General features: G+C 47.7%; 1 protein-coding gene across 2 annotated transcripts in view; it reads right to left on the minus strand.

Annotated features, from left to right (window-relative positions):
- Nucleotides 1–335: 335 nt before the first annotated feature.
- JCAD (junctional cadherin 5 associated) overlaps nt 336–19,819 on the minus strand; it is a 97,920-nt gene continuing 78,436 nt past the window's right edge. For both annotated transcript variants that reach the window (XM_056131816.1, XM_056131825.1), the window contains exons 3-4: nt 12,436–16,199; nt 336–2,920 (exon numbers count right to left, since the gene is read on the minus strand). In XM_056131816.1, the coding sequence (XP_055987791.1) occupies nt 2,886–2,920; nt 12,436–16,199 (3,799 nt within the window). In that variant the 3' untranslated portion in view covers nt 336–2,885. The remainder of the gene's footprint in view (nt 2,921–12,435; nt 16,200–19,819) is intronic.

Genomic DNA, 19,819 nt, shown 5'->3' on the forward strand with positions numbered 1-19,819 from the left:
CCAAGTAGTCAGGATCCAGGCAAATAGTTCTGGAGCTGCAATTGGGGGCTACCACCTTTTGGGAGGAGTTCTCTGGGGCTTGCAGAAATGTCAGGCTGAAAATGATAACCTGAATATTTGGTTTTTAGTCATTCAGAAACCAACTTTAATGAAAGGGAATCAGAGCTGTTTTTATCATTGTTCTGGCTTCTTTCTCAAATCAAGAAATACAAATGTATTTCACAGGGAATTCCTCATATCAATTTTAGCACAAATGGTCAAAATGAGAACTTTTAATTTCATAAATCCCAAATTGTTAAGACACCAACAGTCATGCCAAGAAAAGCAATGATGAATGCAGAATTTGAAAACTTTATCCAGCCACAAATAATAACAAAGTTATGTAGGTATGAGAAATAGTTAATAAAACAATAATTAGCATTGAGGCCAAAACCTCTGGGAAGGCTATATTTGATGATAGACTATATTATTTACCTCAGAAGGTGCTACCTTCCTCCCACTCCTCCCAAGACTTATTTATATACAGGCTGGATTCCAGAAATGAAGGTTAAAGGAATAAATATCAATAATTTCAGCAATATTCAGAATGGTTTCAGAAACATGAGACACAACAATTTAGAATAAAACAAAAGAGAATACCAACATAGTTTGGCTTGTTTGAGATATACATATAGTACAGCAAATTATTCTCTTTAGGATCCTTCTTTTTCTCTTGAGAAATAAGCTAAAATCAATTCTTCTGATTAGAAGATGTCTTTAGATATTAAATCAACAAAATTTAAAGTCAGAAAAGACTAATATATATGTATATGTGTCTGAACTTAGAATGCAGTGTGTATATATATGTATATACATTGGTACAAATATATATATACATACATACACATATGTTCATTTGCATTCAAAGAGGGGCACACCCCCCCAAAGCCCTCCAGGTCACCCCCTCATTTCATTTTGCTAGATGGCTTGAGTCATTCCCCAACTGTAACAGAGTAATTGACCTCTGCTGGACAAAATTTTTCCTGGGAAAAGTTTCCACCATCCCTACCAAAACTTGGCTCATCTCTTTATGTTGTGAGAACAAAAGTCTCTTTTTCACAAGAGTCAAACTTGGGAAAGAGGTGGCCAAGTTTATAGGTAAGAACCAGAATTGCACATAAGGGTACTAGAAAAGATTCCCAACGCCCCCCTCCCCCGCCGAATTACTTAGGTTTTGTTTGTTTATTAGAGTCCAGAATACATGAAGTTCTTATGAAATAAAATCATATGGTACAGATAAAAACAGGCCGTGAGAGCCCAGTCCGTCAGTGTAGGGCCAAATTGTAGACCACCCAACAGTTCACATTTTAGGAATTTGAAATGTCTAAAAATAGATAATCTGGTTTCTCAAAGGGAGGGGAGGGGGGAAGAAAAGAAGTAAAGTAGGAGAGGGGAGTGGAGGCGAGGAGAGGAGAGGAGAGGAGAGGAGAGGAGAGGAGAGGAGAGGAGAGGAGAGGAGAGGAGAGGAGAGGAGAGGGGAATCTAAGAAACCATTCTGGAAATATTAGCTAGCAAATGCATTTCAAAAATGCATAAACATTGTGCAGGTTAATGCAATAGTAAACAGGAGAATACATAGGCCTCATAATACTTTTGTAATGGCATATATATATAAATCTACCTATATATATATAATGTCTCCAGCACTTAAAAATATGCAGAGACTAAGGATCATTCAAGACAAAAATACTTATTTCTTTAAAAGGGGAAGGAGGAGGAAAATATAGTCTTAAGGTTGATCCCCACAAACATACAAAGATGAAACAATTTTTTTTTAATAATCTTGGTGGTATGGCAGCAAAAAATTGTCATGGGGATATTGGCTGGCTCTCAGAGAGTTAGTTTCAAATATAACCTTAGAGTTACTGCTGTAAAACAAAAGTCTTGCGAAAGTTTATCCTATTAACCCTGTGATAAGTTTACACAGACATTACTTTCTAAGATGAAGTAGCAAATGGGTAAAGGGTTATACGCTCTAAAGCAAATGTGAACCCTCTTTGGGTTCTGCTCACAAAAAGGGGATACAGACTCTTAAATAAAATAATACTTCCTTAAAAATCTGCCACCTAACAACTGTTTACATCATAGAAAAATAGCCTTTTTTGTAAAAAGAAATATACTTTGTTAAAATGGTCTATTTTAAACCAGCAATTATTTTTCATATAAAGAATTTCTAAACATCCATACAGAAAATAAAAATAGATAATACTGAGTGCAAAGCAGACAGAGGCAAGTTTGCAAATGATCCAAGTATTTCATTGCCAGATAAATAATACTTCTGGTACATTATAGTACAAGATTCCATCTTTCAGGAACTTAAAAGACCTTTGCTTCTATTCTCTTGATGGCAAGTCACTTGTAAGTAAGTGACTTCCAGCAGCTGAAGGCCAAATTAATTAGAAATGGATCATACATACTCATTCACATTTCCCCTAAACTCAAAGTGCTGGCATACGAGAAGGTGGCTTCTGTCCCAAACTCCCTGTGAGCAGAAGGAAGACTCAACTGACAACATTCACCATCCTTTTAAAATCATTCACTGCATGGTCCACACTGAAGCTTTCACAGAGAACCAGATGAACACGAAGTTGTTCACCGCCTGGGTTAAATCCATCATTCCATGTGACTCTCCCACATATAGGCGCTAACTCTTCATGCCACAAAATTGAACGTGTGGACGAGCTACTGCTTGACTTTCACGCAGCAACTCTGGGGGGTGATGGGTTTCCTGGTGGAACAGTTCCCCAGAATCTAATGGCTTTCAATGTCTGCGTGGGCAAGAGGGCTCATACAACTCAGAACACTCCATCAGCAAAGAGCCAGGGTTCCACTCTACGAGCTGCTCTTTACACCCGTTCCACTCTGCTCGGGTCATAGGAATCTGAAAGACAGAGGGAAAAGAGAGAGGTATAATTAATAAGCCTGTTCTGTTACTGTGATTCTCAGTCCATAAATAAGAATGTTTAGGCAAGGGAGCAAGATCTAAACGTAAGTGAAAGTGGGGGCCAGAGTGAAAGTACAGCAGGTAGGGCATTTGCCTTGCACACCGCCAACCTGGGTTCAACTTCCAGCACCCTAGGTGGTTCCCCAAACACTGACAGGAGTGATCCCTGAGCACTGCTGAATGTGACCCAAAAACAGAAACAAAAGTATAGGAAAGTTAGTTTCTAGACCTTTTAATGATCTCATTTTCGTGGAGTGAAAAACTAATAATGAAAAGGCTATTTCATGGAATACTATGTAGCTGTTAGAAAAGATGAAATCTTGCAGTTTGCTGCAGCTTGGATGAAACTGAAGGACATCATGTTATGTATCACTGCATCACTGTCATCCTGTCGTTCATTGATTTACTTGAGCAGGCGCCAGTAACGTCTCCATTCGTCCCAGTCCTGAGATTTTAGCAACCTCTCCTTACTGGTCTTTCCCAACAAGGAAACAAGGACTTCATGTTAAGTGAAATAATTCAGAGGGAGAAGGACACATACCAGATGATCTCACTCATCTACAGTATATGGAGAAACAAAGCAAGAAATAAAGTGTATCGACCTATGAAAAACTCTTGGCCTTGGACTTAAAACCCTTGGCCTGAGATTAGCTGGCAGTGGGAGACAGAGGGCAGGAAGGAAGAAGTACACTAGAAATAACCTAAGGACCATGGTGGAGGGACATCTTTGTGGTGGCAAAGGTGCAGTAACTTTGTAATCCTGTACTTCACAACCATAACACGTCATCTAAACTATAGGTATAATAATGCATCTATATGATCTGTATTGAGAGACCATTTTAAAGGGCCACAAATGACCATAATTGAACTGCAGATGGAAAAAGCAAGAGTGGCTGCATGTCCTGTTGGTCTCTTCCTATTGTGTCTAGTGGAGCATAATTAACTTGAAAGGCAACCCTCATAAAACCAGCAGTGACGTGCTTGGCTGACGCTCAGGAGGAATTCTTTGTTGTTTTTTGGTAAATTCTAACTCTAATAAAATTTGGCTGTTGGAAGGCGTGTCTTAGTGGTCAGATGCTATCTCTGAAGGTTGAAGGACCCCAAAATCCTGCCTGCAAGGCTAGCTGACTGCCACCAGCCACCAGGTAGCTCCGGTCTGGAGACATGCCTATGAGCACAGAATTTCCAGACCTTTCCAAACACAGGTCCTTTCTAGAGCTCTCACCCCAAACTGTAGCTAGAAGTACTGGATCTCCAAATGGGACATTTTTATACCAGAATATCGGTGCCACGCTGGGTCCAATCACTGGATTGTCATTGGCCTGGGGGTGCCTAAATCTGACCCCTTCATGATCGACAGGTCCCTAAGGGCCTCTTCCTGCCCGAATCTCCTGCCCCAGAAGTTCAGAGGCTTCCTACCTTACAGATAAACTGCCAAATGGATGCGACCTGGAAGGATGGTACAATTGGGTAGATACAGAATGGATTATAAAAAAAATAAAAAGGGGGCCAGAGTGATAGTACAGTGGGTAGGGCATTTGCCTTGCACACAGCCAACCTGGGTTTGATCCCTGGCATCCCATATGGTCCCCTGAATAATGCCAGAAATAATTCCTGAGTGCAAAGCCAGGAGTAACCCCTGAACATCACTGGGTGTGACCCCCAAAACAAACAATAAAAAAAACCACAACCCCCCCCAAAAAATAACATATTAAAAAGGGTCTATTTTTTAAATTTATTTTTTCTTTTTGGGGTCACACCCAGTGATGCACAGGGGTTACTCCTGGCTCGTGTACTCAGGAATTACCCCTGGCAGTGTTTGGGGAACCATATGGAATGCTGGAAATCAAACCCGGGTTGGCCGCATGCAAGGCAAACGCCCTATCCGTTGTGCTATCACTCCAGGCCCCAAAACTATGTCTATTTCAATCCATCTGCCCAGTGTGCAGGAGGAAGGCCACAGAAATTCCCATTTATATAGCCACAGAATGCTGTCCCCAGAATCCCTGCCACACACAAACCTCATCAATGTGAGCTCCGTGCAACTGCCAGTGCCAAGGTGGGTGTTTAATAGCCCCTGGAATCTGCCATTAGACACTGGATAGGACAGTCTGTGCCTGGGATGGTCTATGTCTTCAAACATGCCTGGCTGTGCCACCCATGTGCCCAGCTGGCTCAAGGCAAGCAGAGTTCACGTGGGTCCTGCCTCCTGAGGCTTCCCCCTCAAGACACCCTTGTGACAACCTAGGAGGTTAATGGCTGAGCATAGCATTTTTGTGTTCAGTCAAGCCTCACCTTGTGCTGACTCTGAGTGAACTTCTATGTGCAAAGATGTTAATTTTCCTCCACCGAGCATAAGGTGAGCTTTCACCTCTTGACCACAAAGTGGAAAGGGAACATTTTCAGCTGGGGAGGTCCAGAGAGGTTGATACTCCATTATGAAAGCCTCAGGTTACAGAGTTACCAGGACACTGACTGGCCAGCTCTCCCCCTGGCCAGGCACATGGAAACACCTCCACAGAATGTGACTGCAAGAGTTGAAATCCTCCAGAACCCATGCTCATGGCCTATTTTCACAGGCTTAGGACAAGCCTCATCCATGAATGAATCTGTTGGAAAATTCAGGTATGCGGGTTTTGTGACCAAAATTTCCAGGTTCTCATGGAGTCAGGGATGGGTGACCTCCCCCATCTCCCTGTTCTCCCGGGAACCTGGCAGTCACACCCACGATCTGCCTCTTGTACCATATAAGCTCATTAACTGGCCATAACCCAGAGACTTACAAATAAATCTTGTAAGAGAGCAAAAATTCTGTAGAGATGCCTCCGGACTCCAAAGTCAAAATCCAGTTAAAAATGTAATTCCAGCTGTATCACCCTATTTAAAATTTAGAATGCCTGTAGTGCATGGTCGCAAATTCTTTACATACTGTACACCACTGATATACCAGGAGGAGCACACTACATTGGATGGGATGTAAAGTAGAAGGCAACCAATCTTTATTTAAAAAATGTATCAGCACACAAGGCTCAACATGTAACACCATTTTGGTAATCTCTTAGTCAAGGGCTTAATGGCTCTAGGGTGACATACAAAAATCTTCACACACTTTCATCTAAGAAAACCTTCTTTGATCATTTTCAGTGAATTATCCATAACAAGCAATACAAAATAAATTATTTACAGCCTGCTATTGGGGCAGGCTTGGGCGGGTGCTTGGGAAAATTGGAAATAAGGGTGGTGGGAAGGTGTAATGGTGGTGGGATTGGTGTTGGAATATAGGTAAAGGTAAAGGCCCTCCCGTTGATCGTCGATTTGCTCGAGCGGGCCCAGTAACATCTCCACTGGAGACTTTGTTGTTACTGTGTCTGGCATATCGAATACTCTCGGTAGCTTGCCGGGCTCTCTGAGAGGGGCGGAGGAATCGAACTTGGGTCGGCCATGTTGGCCGCTTGTAAGGCGAACGCCCTACCCGCTGTGCTATCGGAATATTGAATGTAATAAATTATTGTGAACTTTATAAAAATAAAATTAAATTAAAAAATAAGAATAAAAAACAATAAAAGAATGTGCCTGAGCCCCAGAGCCCAACTCTTGAAGCCAACAACCCAAAGCTAGGGAGGTGTAGAAAACATTCTGTCGACTGATAGGCTCTTCCTATCACTGAGGGTCTAATCCCAATAAGGACACAACAGGAGGGCTGAGCAACAGTATAGAGGGCAGGGTGTTTGGCTTGCATGTGCCTCATTCCTGGCACCCCATATGACCCCCTCACCCCCACCAAGCTCTACCAGGCATGATCCCTGAAGGCAGAACCAGGAGCAAGCCCTGAGCACTGCTGGATGTGGCCCCCAAAATAAAAACAAATTGAAAAAATAAAATAACCACAATGGGTTCCACCTAACATGTTCTTACATTTTCTAAGAGTCATGTTAAAGCATGATGAAACAAATTTTCATAATATATTTCATTTTTCCAACTAAAAAGTCATTTCAACAAGCAAATCAATACAAAAATGACAAAGTTATTTTATCTTTTCTCTGGTGCCAAATCTTTGTGTCCCAAGATGTATTATTAAATTCCTGGCTTATTTTGATTAGGATGGGTCACAGTTTTTCCAAAGGGTCAAGAGCCACATACAATGAGGGGGTCACTGTGTATAAGACAGAGTATTCAGACCCCAAGTATTTAAAACCCTGGCTCCCCATGGGCAATATTTCAGGTTACGATAACTCACAAGTTTATGTAGTAACATTCTGGAAATATTCTGCCCAGTGAAGATGTGCTAATGTCTGCCATTCCAATGTCCTCATGGAACACCATCAAATTTTACCAGATTTTCCTCAGAAGTGAATTATTCCACTTCGTTCTCCTCTTGTAAACCGCTAAGAGAACAGGAAAGGGGCTGGTACAGCAACTCCCAAGGGGGCTCAAGGTCCTAAGTTTGATTCCCCTGCACCCATGATCCCCCAGTACTGCTGGGCTGAGCACTAAACCAAAAGGGCCACAATGACAATTTGGTAGTGGTCCCAGTAACAAAAGGAGAGAACAGGCAACTGAGGTTGCTAGAACAAGTTGGTGCTGAACACGCTTAGTGCCTGGGATTAGACTTGTGAATGGGAACCTAATCCATCACCCAGCAGAAATGGGATCCTGTTGCCTCAATAGCTTTGAGCTGCTTATTTTTTTGTTTTTAGCTAGAGTCAAAAATTTAAAAAGACCACTACAGAGGGTGTTTCCTCAAATCATCATCTTTAATATGAAATAAAAGCATTTTAAGATTTGAAGGTACTATAGCACAGATAATAAAGTTCTCTAAGGATATGTGTGTGTGGTGAAGGGAGGGGTGCTAATTTTAGACCCAAATCAGAATTTAAGAGGGCTGAGTTACAGAGCAGTGAGGAGGTTCCAGACTATTGGGGTGACAGGGACAGGACTGGTTGGATTTGGGGCTTAGGAGATTTTTGTTTAAAATAATAAAATACATCAGAAGATCACAAAGTCCAAAAGTTCAATGGCAACCAAGCAATAAAGAATCATTCTAACTTGTGGAGAAACTGAGTGAAAAAGTTAACATGTTGTATGCTTGAACTATACACCTGTTTTTCTCAAAGCCAGAGGTGACCATCACATAAAATCTGCCATAAACTCCCCCAATGCGCCATGTGATAGAAATTATTCCTAGGGTGCCCTGCTAGCCTGAAGTTTCTACCAACATGAGCAGTGAACCTGCTTTGAGTATGGGAGACATTATTAGATATTAAAAAATGAATCAGACAGAATGGAAAAAAATAATTAGAATTTCAACCAAGGACTTCACTATGGTTCAAAAATTAATCAGATCATGTGAGAAGGATTTTTAATGGCCATTTAGAATTAAAATGAGCATCACTCAGATATTTTCTGATTTCTGTCCAACCCCATTCACATGACAAATGGTGGGGCTGAGAATTGAAGGAGTGCTTTACTGAGCTAGAAAGTGGATGTTAGAAAATAGCCTGAATAATGGGGCCACAGACCAAGACTTGGAAACATTTACATCCAGGTCCCTGATGGTAGGATAAATCTTACTTCAAAATCCTCACAATCTCAGGAAGATATAGGCCTCATACAATCATACTGATGTTAAAGATAAGGAAAATCAGTTTTTAAAACTAGCACTTACAAATGAGGGGAGTGGTGGAGAGGGTATGCTGGTGGAGGGTGTGGTGTTAGAGCATTAAAAAACCTTATCACTTAATAAAATTATAAATCAATTTCCCTAAAATTAAAAAAAAAGAGTGGGCTTATTTTGGGGTGAAGTGGGAAGGAGAAATCACAAAGTCTAGCAAAACCCACTATGTCAAAAAAGGGGGGAGAGGAGGGGCTGTATAATCCCTTTCTACCATACTAGAAAATTTCCAGATTCTTCCTATACTTTCCCTCAGCAAGGACCAAATTTGTAAAATCAGAAGATTCCAGAGGGCCCCTGGCAGGCAGATGGATTATTCAATAATGTACTCTGCATACAGAGCAGGAAGACACTGGCCAAGAATCCTATTGCATTTATGGGAAAACAGAAAGAAGTGCAGGGAGATTCTGGAGTTGGGCAAAAGTTTCTGGGTCCTTCTAGCTGAAGCAAGTGGTCTTTTCCAGATACTTTGAAATTCTCAGATTGCAAAACAGAAAAACAGAAAGGGAGCACCCTTTTGGGGTGCCATGATTGAATGGTAGGATCTGAATCCCCACGTGGCTTTGGAGGTCCAGTCTGCGGGCAGTGTAGTGACACTCCCTCCCTGGGGGCCCAGGCTGTGCCCTGCTGAAGGTAGAAGAAATGATTCACAATTCCTTCCAGACAGAGGCTTATGCTGTGGAACCTGAACTATCTACTTTAACTCTCTATCCATCTAGGGTATAAAGCCCATGTAGAGAATATATAAAAGAGAGATGCAGGAGTGATCTGTCTGCATCTGAGCGGAAATGGTTGAGAAATGTCCAGGGAAAGTTACTATGAGTAGGGTGGATATGTGCCTTCTTATGTCTGAAGACTGACAGAGAAGTTCAGGTTAGGATGAGAGAAACAGAGAGGCCCAAAGGTCTGCAAGTTACTATAGAAAAAAGCTCCTCACCTGACTCTCTGAGATAGAGCAATCCACTCTCAGGGGACTTAAGAAACAGAATTCATGGATGAACCCATCAGAGGACCTTTTACAAGTTTCATAAGCAGTGCCAAAATAAAAGCATAGAAAGCATGACCGGGGAACAAAGGACTTCTGGCTGTCTTGTCTTAGTTGAGCAACTGAGAGTAGGAAAGTGGTCTGACAGGCTGCTTGGGATGACAGGAGAAAGAATTGAGCTCACTGGATCTACAAGATTTACCAAGAGACCTGCACTGAACCTGGAATACTTTATTGATTTACTGCTTCTCAGTAGGGTCTCCAAAGTGGTTTATATGCTAATTTCATACAGTTGCTTATATAAATGATTTCTATAATATAATCATAGTGAAAAATATATAAATATATGCCTCTTGGAGAGCCCAGCAAGCTACCAAGAGTATCCCACCCACACGGGCAAAGCCTGGCAAGCTCCCCATGGTGTATTTGATATGCCAAAATACAGTAACAACAACAGGTCTCATTCCCTTGACTCTAAAAGAGTCTCCAGTCATTAGGAAAAGACAAGTAAGAAGAGCTGCTAAAATCTCAGGGCTGGGAGGAATAGAGATGTTACTGGCACCCACTCAAGTAATTCAACGATAAACGGGCTGACAGTGATACAGTGACAGGGATAATATAATCATTTAAAATACACAACAGGATCTTGATTTTTAGGAATAGCTTCTTTGTGTGTGGGGGGGGGGGGGGTAGAGGGGGGAGATAGGAGATAATGGACCCAAATCTGTTCGTGCTCAGTGGTTAGTCCTGGCTCTTTGCTCAGAGATCACTCCTGGAGGGCTCAGGGGACCAAGTGGGATGCTGGGGATTGAATCCAGGTCCACTGGGTAGTACAAGACTCTACCCTCTGTATTATCTATTGCTCTAGGAATGGCTTCTTGAGAATTTTTTGTACAAAACTTTTGGGAGAGAACCATACATTAATTCAACTCTACTTTTTTTAAAAAAAAAAAATAAGGGAAATAAGAAAGAAATACAGGGTAATAAATGAGACATCAGGCTCTTCAAACTACATGAGCACACATCCAGGCATTTAATCCAGAGAAATACTTGACAGCAAGGTATCATGACTCCGAGCTCTGTGGACATAAACAAGGACACTGCTAAGTGCAGGGATTCCTTTCATTGAACCAAAGAAGCGGCTTGCCTTTCTGAGCTCATGTTCAGAGTCTAGTCCAATATTTTCTGAAGTAGGTGATACTGGCCATGGGATGGTCCCAGGGAGTGGTAGGAGTTTTGGGCACACATGGACGTGCTGTTTGTGTACTTAAACAACGCAGATTTCCGGGAGGCACTGAGTGCTCTTTCCTCCTAAAAAGGAGTTGGTAGGCCAAATAAATTTGGGAACCTCCGATCTCATCCAAGGTCTTATTGTCAGTGCTCAAGATTATTATATGGCAGAGAGTGGTAGATAGTACAGAGGGCAGATGCTTGCCTTGTACACAGCTGACCTATGTTTGATCCCCAGTATCCCAAAGGGTCCCCCAAGTACCACCAGGAGTGATCCCTGAGTACAGCGCCAGGAATAACCCCTGACCATGGCTGGATGTGGCCCCAAAACCAACAAACAAAAAAGATTGTTATAGAGGATCAAGTAAATGAGAAATGGTACCTGCAATGAAAGCCAGTTAAAAAAAAAAAACTGAAATGGAGGCTGGAGCTACAGTACAAAGGGTAGGGTGTTTGCATAGCAAGAAGTTGACCCTGGTTCAATCCCTGGTTTTCCATGTGCACCCCCCCCTCCGAGTACCACCAGGAGTAATTCCTGAGTGCAGAGTCAGGGGTAACCCCTGAGCATCGCTGGGTGTGACCCAAAAAGCCAACGGAACAAAACAAAAAACAAAATAAAATCTGGAATGTGGGGCTGGAGAGATAGTTCAGTGAACTGAGTGCTTGCTAGGCATGAAAGCATGCGGAAGGTCCAAGTTCAATCCCTAGCGCTACATGGTCCCCTGAGCACTGCCAGGAGTGACCCCAGACCACTGAGCTGGGAATAACCTCTGAGCAGGGTGTAGCCCCAAACCCAAAGGCCTCCTCCAGAAAATAAATAAATAAACAGAACTGGAATGTTTGGAGATTCAAAACTACTTAGAAATATCAATTCTTTGTCTGTTACATGTCTTAAAAGTTTTGTCCAGCTTGGTGTGCACCATTTCTTTTTCTAACTTTTCAACTTGTGATGGAAAAAAATCTGAACTATAAATAAAACCAGAAAGATTTATTTGCTATCAGAATGAAAGATTTAAAACGAGGTGTGAAAAAAAAAAACAGGCAAACTGGGTCAAGAACATTAAGAGCTCTTAGCACTTCACTTGAATGTCTAAACTCCTGTTTGTTACCATTTTATGTTTCCTGGAGGTCCCACTGAGGTATGAGCTCAGATTGGCAGATTCTAAGTCCAGGATTCATGGGGGGGGGGGGGGGGGAGGACAGCAGGAGAGTATAGACAGCGGGTAGGGCACTTGCTTTGCAGACTGCCACCCAGAGCTGGTCCTGGCATCCCATTTGGTCCCTGAACACCACCGGATCCCTGAGGGCAGAGCCAGGAGTAAACCCTGAGCATCGCCAGGTGTGGCCTTAAAATCCAAAGTCCAGGGTTCCCAAATTCTTCTGGAACTTCAAACCCTCTTTGGGTATTTTCATGGAAAACCCTTGGAACCCTTTCTGCCGCACCACAAGTGTGGTGAGCACATGCTAGGTTCACGAGCATTCCCTATCCCACCTGGCTCAGCCACGCTCCCCGCCCCCCCCCACACACACACCGGGACGCCCCAACTCCACCACCTGCCTGCTCACCTGGGCACCAGAAGTCGTGCGCTGCGTTCTGCTCCTGGGGCACTGCAGGGTGCCCGTTCTCTTCCAGCGAGAGGGAGGGCGCGGGTGCCCCCGCAGGCACCAGGGCTCGGGGCTCGGGCTCCGGCAGCTCATCGGGATCCTCGGTGGAGTCGGTGGAGTCGGTGCCTAGGGAGGTGAGCAGCCGCATGCGGGACACCGAGCTCACCTCCTTCATGCGCATGAGGCGCTCAGGGGCGGCCCTGCGCGCGGGGGAGGCCAGCTTCTCCTGCAAACTCTCGATCACTTTGGACGTACTGCGGAGTTTCCTTTCGCCTCCACTACTGCCCACACTCGGCGACCTTTCGACGATGTGCAGCAAGGTGGACCGGAAGGGGGGATTCGAAGGCGTGTCCTTGAGATTTGGGGGCTGCTGGGCGCTGGGGGCGGGCCCTGGGTCCACCCCAGGGTGCTGCTGGGTCGCCTCCGGCGAGCGCCGTGCGCTCTCCCTCTCCCCGACAAACAGGGGGCTCTGGGTCCAACCACACTTTCGGCGGCCATAAAAGGCGTCAGCAGACACTGTGGACTCTCCTGACGGCGTGTCACGTGTCACGGTCACCTCTGGGAGGGAGTCGGGTCTGCAGGTACGTTCACTGTGCTCAGGGTGCTGGTTTGGTGCGGACCTGCGGGCTCCAGGCAGCAGGGACTCCACGGCCACCTCGATGCCTAGGATCCTCGCAGCCCTCTCTTGGAGGGACTCGTTCGGGGGTATTTCTGTCACACCCACTGTGCCCAGGGACCCGTCCAAGCCATTGGCACTGGGTGCCACTGGCCGAGGCAGCCCCACGGACCGCAGGTCTGGTGCTGAGACGCCCCGGGCTTTGCTGGTCAGAGACAGTGGGAGCGCTGGGTCCTCCTGGGTCCCACTGTCCGCCACGGGAGGGATGGCCTTGCTCAGCCCCTGGGTGCTGACAACACTGGGCGAGCTCTGCCTTTCTTGGGGCTCTCTCGGATGGGCAGGAAAGGAGTCGGAGGCCGGCTTGCTGTCACTGAACTGGGAAGGTGACGGGATTCTTTTTACGGGCCCCGGGCTGAACGATAGTGGGTCAACTCTTGTCTCGGCCTCCTCCTTTTCCTTCTCCACCACCAAGCTCTGGAGGGCCGAGAGGCAGGAATCCCCGCCAAAGGCCTCAGAGAATGGGTGCTGGTCACTTGGGGGTGCCGGCCTTGGCTCCTCGCTCCAGCTCTCAGACTTACTCTTCACTCTACCCCCAGCTCTGAACCCGGGGTCCTTTGGCCCCAACATCCAGGGCGAGCCCTCTTTCACTCCCGACTCCTGCTGGCGGTCACCCCGGAAACCAGAGCGCTTGGGTGTGGAGTGGGCCTGGCCTTCCCCTGGCCATTCCGTGTCACTGTCCTCACTGCTGCTGCTACTGCTGCTGCTGCTGTCACCACTGCTGCTGCTGCCGCTGCTGCTGTGACTGCTTCCTTCTTCTTCCTGAAGCTCCTTGTTAAAGCTTTCCAGCTGGCTGATCAGGTCCCAGGGACGGCGGCTCACGGGCTTCAAAAGAAACTGACCAAAGAGCTCCTTGTTGTGGCCAGGGCCTGCGGGTGGCCCCTTCGGTCCTTCACCCGGGAGCTTGGGGCTGGCTGGGTACCCACGGCCCTCCATGCTCAGCTGTCTTAAACTCTCCTTGGGCACCGGGGCCTGACTGGTGGATGATAGCGTCCTGGAGAAGGCGCTGTTGCTGGACAGGTTCAAGGACATCTGTCCCTTCAGGTGACAGGCATTTGGCCTCCGTCTGCGGTCACCGGGGCTCAGCGCCGGGTGCACCTGAGTTTCAGGGACGGTGGCGGGGTCTATGAACTTGGCTGTCAGCACGGTGTTGGGCCCGCCAGCCACCTCAGCAGTGGGGTGGGGTGCCAGGGTCCTGGGTTCTTCTGTGAAGCTGGTTTGTGTCTGCTGGTCTCTGTACTGGTGTCCTGGCCAGGAGCCAGAAGATTTGAGTTCTCCGTGTCTCACCGGCGGGAGGGGACTGAGGTCATTTGCTTGTTTGTCCACGTCTGAACGGGCTGGCTCCTGCTTGGGGAGCCCAGCTCGGCTGACCATGCTTCCGGTGAGGGCCTGCAACTCCAGGTCGGTGGAGGACATGCTCAGCGGGCTTTGTTCCCGCAGAGCCAGGCTCTTATCAAGGCCGTTCTTTTGAGCAGCACCCCGTTTCAAGTCTTTGTGGTTCATATCGGCCGAGGGCAGAGGGGCTTCCGATTTGATTGGGACAGAGACCAAACAAAATATGGTCTCATTCGTTTTCTTCTTTGCGCTTCTCTTGGTGGGGATACCAGTTTCAAATTTTCTCAGCCGGGTTTGCGTCTCGCAGGGACTCTCGCCCAGGGGGGCAGGGGAGGTGGGGGCATGAGCCTCCAGGGAGTCCAGCCGGCCACCTCGGGCATCAGGCCGCTGACCTTGTGCCACGCCAAACGGGTCCCTGGGATCTGGAAAGCCGCTGCTTTCTCCATCCCTGAGAAGCTGATCCCACAGCCAGGGGGGCATGGGATGATCAAAGATGGGACCCCCCTCATGGCCTGGCACGGGTGCCCCACTCTGTGGATTCACCAGGGCATTGTAAAGGAGCGTGGTGCCAGGGGCCGGCTGCGACACAGGGAAGGGGCTGTAGCGGGGCACCTTCTCATCAGGCTTTGCTTCCTCGCAGAAACCTTGGTGCTGGGCGAGTCTGATGTGCCGGATCCTGGGGTCGTCGAAGGGAATGTACAGGACCGAGCCATCTGGGGCGGTAGTGGCGGTGGCAGCAGTGGGCCGGGGCTGTGGAGGGAGCCCCCGAGGAGAGCGTGGAGAGCGTGGGCTTGCCCCATACTCATGCCCAGCTGCCAAAGAGCTGGCAGGAAAAGGGCCCCCGGCGCCCGCCTTCTCCCCTGGGTGTGGCTGTGGGCTGCGAGCACTGGGCCCTGGCCTGGGCGCGGCCTCCTCCAAGTAGGGGTTGGCGATGGGCTGCGGCGGGGAGCGGTAGGAGGGCGGAGGCACGTACACGGGCGGCTCCAGGGCCGGGTCAGACAGGCACAGCTCGGACCTGGGCACGCCACTCTTGGCCGCGTAGTGGCCGTAGGGGTCGGCGTGCTGGCCGTCAGGGGCGCCACCGCTCTCCACGGGCCCTCGGGACTGCTGGTAGGAGTTGTAAGGTGGAGGTCGGAGGGGTCGCCCAAACCTGGGCCGAGGAAAAGCGCCCTTCTCGGGGTGCCGGGGGACTTCCAGAGGTGGCACGCAGTTGGGAGGGTACATGTGGGGTGCCCCCGGCACGTGCCCATCATTCAGGGCAATGGGAATTTCCGTACAGCTCAGGCCCTCGGGGGAGAGGACGCGCGGCAGGGAGCGGGACTTCCCTCTGCTCTGGGGGTTCAGCACCTGCTCCCCGGGCAGGTAGGGGTACAGGTCGCGGAAGAGCCGCTCCCCGTCGCCATCGGACATGTGCCGCCCGAGCCTCCGGGGCTGGCCCCAGCCGTCCGGGTTGCCCTCACGCCACTGCGCCGCTCTCAGCTCTTCCTCCCACGCTGCCTTCTTCATCACATGCTCAGTCCTTCCTCCAACTTCCCACGGGCTCTCGCGCACGTGCGCCGGCAGGCTGTGCGCCTGCGCCATCCTCCTGGCCTCCAGCTCCTCCAGGGGCCCCGGGGCCAGCAATCCACAGGCTTCCTGGCCTCTTCTTCTCCAGTAGGTCTGCTGCTGGCCCGGCTGGGGCTGTGAGGTCCACACTAGCACGGGCGGGTTGCAGAACCTGCGGAACACGAAGGTACAGGCATTAGGCGCAGGAGGGCGGGGATTAAAACCCCCGGCCTGGCGCAGGCGAGGTAGGTCTAATCCCACTCTGGGTCACAGCCTCAACCCCTGGAATGGCTCCTTTTTCCTTAAAAAGCGAGGGCAGGGGGGCCAGAGCGATAACACACTGGGCAGAGTGTTTGCCTTGCATAGGGCCAACCCGGGGTTGGGTTTGGATACCAGTTATGGTCTCCCAAGCCCTGCCAGAGTGATCCTGAGTGAAGACCTAGAAGTGGGACCTGGGCACATGGGTGTGGCCCCAACACCCCCATACACACACCAAAAAAATTAAGGAGAGGGTACCTACTCACAGTCTATCTTCCCCCACCCCCAACACACATATTCCCATGATCCCTAACTTATAAAGCAGCCACTTAGGAGCAAAGCTGAGTGAGGCATTGAACAATTAGAGAACACTTAAAGTGAGTAGGAGGTAAAGTATTTGCCACTGAGCAACCTAAATGCTTTCATGTTTACTGCTCAGACACAGGGCGAGCAGTTTTACCAGGCGCACGCGTGGAGGTGGAGCTCTCTGCTACTTTTGCTGTCTTCAAAATGATAGTCTCAGTACATGGGGTCTGGATGCACACTTGGGTCAGAGTCAATGGGGCTTAGTCACAGTAGGCACCGTCATCGCTGGACCCTTCCTTAACTCCCCACAATCCAGCCCTGCTCCAGGTGAGGCAGAAAAACATCAGAAGCTGCATTCCTGCCCCCAAGGAAGTCCTCTGTGGTGCAGGAACCATTTCAAACTTCTCAGTACCACCACCATGCTGAGATCACTCTCTGCACACATGAAGGTACTGGCAGAGGGACAAAGTCACGCGGGTTCAAGGCCGAGATCTCCAAGCCTACTCGGATTTGGGCCGAGCATCCTCCACCCAGATCCTCCAAATTCCAGTAGGCGGGGGTCACACCCACCAACTGGCCCCCTGGCGCCGTGTAATCCCACCAATAGCCAAGACTCAGAGACTATAAAAACCAGCTCCCGGAACCGCGTGGTCGCGAATGACATCTTATTATGACATCTTATTATCTCATTCCTACTTTGGACAAACTGGCAGGCTACCGAATGTAGCCTGCCCACACGGCAGAGTCTGGCAAACTCCCCGTGGCATGCCTAATATGACAAATACCAGTAACAATGATGGGTCTCATTCTCCTAAAGAGCCTTGAATATAATCTCAGGGCTAGGATGAAGGGGACGTTACTGGGGCCTGCTCGAGGCAATCGACGAATAACAGTACCTACTGGTTACATGGTCTTTAACTTTGCAAAGTTTGAGGGCAAGTCTTAAACATAGATAACTTAGTGGGAGTATTACCTGTGGCTGAACAGTCTGATCCACTACATGGTTTCCTGAGCACTACCTGGTTGGGCCCTGCTAGCCCCCAAGCACCGCCAGGGTGGCCCAGGTCATCCCTAGCATCACAAGAGCCAAGCAGCACATTCTTGCTTACATTAACCTTCTGGCTCAGTTGGCCCAGAATTGCTGGTAGAAGTCCCCAGGGCCTCTTGAGTATTGCCTGCAAGGCCCTCCTCCAACACACACACACACACACAAACAAACACACACACACACAGGCTGCAGATTTAATGAGGATTTCCATTTGCCATGGACTCAACTGAGAGAGAGTGCAACAAATCATTAGGAAGTCTGTGATCAATGTCCTACATCAGTGAGAATCGACTTTCTGCCTTGGCTGGTCAGTGGACAGTGAGTGGGTTTTATTCCACAGACTTGAATAACACCATCTGACTCCTTTTAGTTCTATAACTGTTTTCCTGCGGGTGCCCCACTATGGAAGAAACTACATCACGTGACTTTTGCTCAATTTCTCAATGGGTAGGTCTGGTTTCATGTTCACTGCCCAGAGGTGGCTAAAATCCCAAGGTGTTATTTGTCTCTGTGTACACCAGAACTGGAGACAAAGAATGGCATAAGAGGACAAGGACACAGACACCTGACTGCCCCCTGAAATAATGGGATCAGGGCTGGAGAGAATAGCAGGCAAGGCATTTGTCCTGCATGCCACTGACTTGGGTTTGATCCCTGGCACCACATGTAATCTCCTGAGCATCACCAGAGTAATCCCTGAGCATATAGCAAGGAGTAATCCCTGAGCATCACTGGGTGTAGCCAAAAAGCCAATACTACTACTACTACTACTACTACTACTACTACTATTAATACTAATTGTGGTAATAATAATATAACAGGGTTAATTTTCTTACCCATCCAAAACCTTGAGGTTATCATTTTAATTTTGCTACAACTGACATACATATAACTAATTAAAATGGCTAAGCATTCCAGTTTAAGCTTTTTCTATTTATACAATATAACAAGAGCTTCAATTTAAAGGATGCATAGGTCATCTGGGAAATTTTAGAGAAAATAGTTAGAATTCAGGCGAGAAAAAATTGAAAAACATACGTGTAGCACACACAGTTTTCTACCAAATGTGAGGCTGGCGATGACAAGCCCCAGTGGACCCCTCGGGCTGCCAGTCCTAGCATCCCTCTGGGCCCATGGTCCTGGTATTTTTCTCCTTCAGACAAGCTTTCAAGTGTGGATATTCTCCTGGCTTCAGTGTCAACAGCTTTTATCAACTGAAATGCATGCCACCTCTGTGGTTTCCCAAGCCAAAATATTTCTAATCCCTTTGAGGAAATAAGAGGTGACCTAACTTTTCTTTTCACAAAATAAGGCTAGTCATTTACATTTGAGAAAAGAAACAAAAGGCGAACAATGGGACAAAAAAAAAAAATGCTTGGGCCATCAATAAAGGGTGGGAAAAAGATAAGGACAGCCAAGAGGAAGGTGAAAGCCTGAGTAAATTGTGCTGACAGGTACAATGAAAGCAGCAGGACCAGGGTGCAGAATTCCCCAGAGAAGAGGACTGAGCGAAGCTGGGCGTCCCCTGCTTCACCACACCAGGAGACATGATACCAATAAAACAACTGATTAAAAACAACTGGAAAATATGTGAAATATGAACATGTGAAAAACCCACAAGGCTACAGGAGAATCAGCAAGACTCTGTTGAACATATGATAGCCAACAGTCCAGATAATCAGCAGGTAGTCCCGGCTTTTATGGCACTCGCCACCATGAGAGAGAAATGCTCCCTGTCTTTGGTCCTTCCCAGAGGAAAGCCTGGAGGAACACGGTCTTGGAAGTGACTTTCAACCCTGCTTTCACTGTCTCTACAATCTCCTCTAGGTTCTTAGGGACTGCACCAACTTGTCACCTGATAAGGCACAGTCTAGCTATGTGCCCCTGAGACCCGGTGGACATGAAAGAGACATAAATTAAACAACAAATGAACATTGAGGCCTGTCTATTTTGTTGCCTGGATAAACTGTGGGTTCTGCAGGAATGCAGACACTATACTAATCCCTCCCTCATCCATGATCAAACCCTCGCCTCTGGGGCCCCCTGGGCAGGTGCCCAAGTTCAGGCCATTGTTGTGCTGCTTACTGAGGAGGATGGGACCCTCAGGTGAGTGATTTCCAGTGAGCAGGTCCGCCAACCTACCAGATGGTAGGGTTGCTGATCACAACCCTACCTGGGGG

This window comes from Sorex fumeus, unplaced genomic scaffold (genome assembly GCF_029834395.1).
Source record: "Sorex fumeus unplaced genomic scaffold, SorFum_2.1 ptg000007l, whole genome shotgun sequence".
Classification (NCBI taxonomy): domain Eukaryota; kingdom Metazoa; phylum Chordata; class Mammalia; order Eulipotyphla; family Soricidae; genus Sorex; species Sorex fumeus.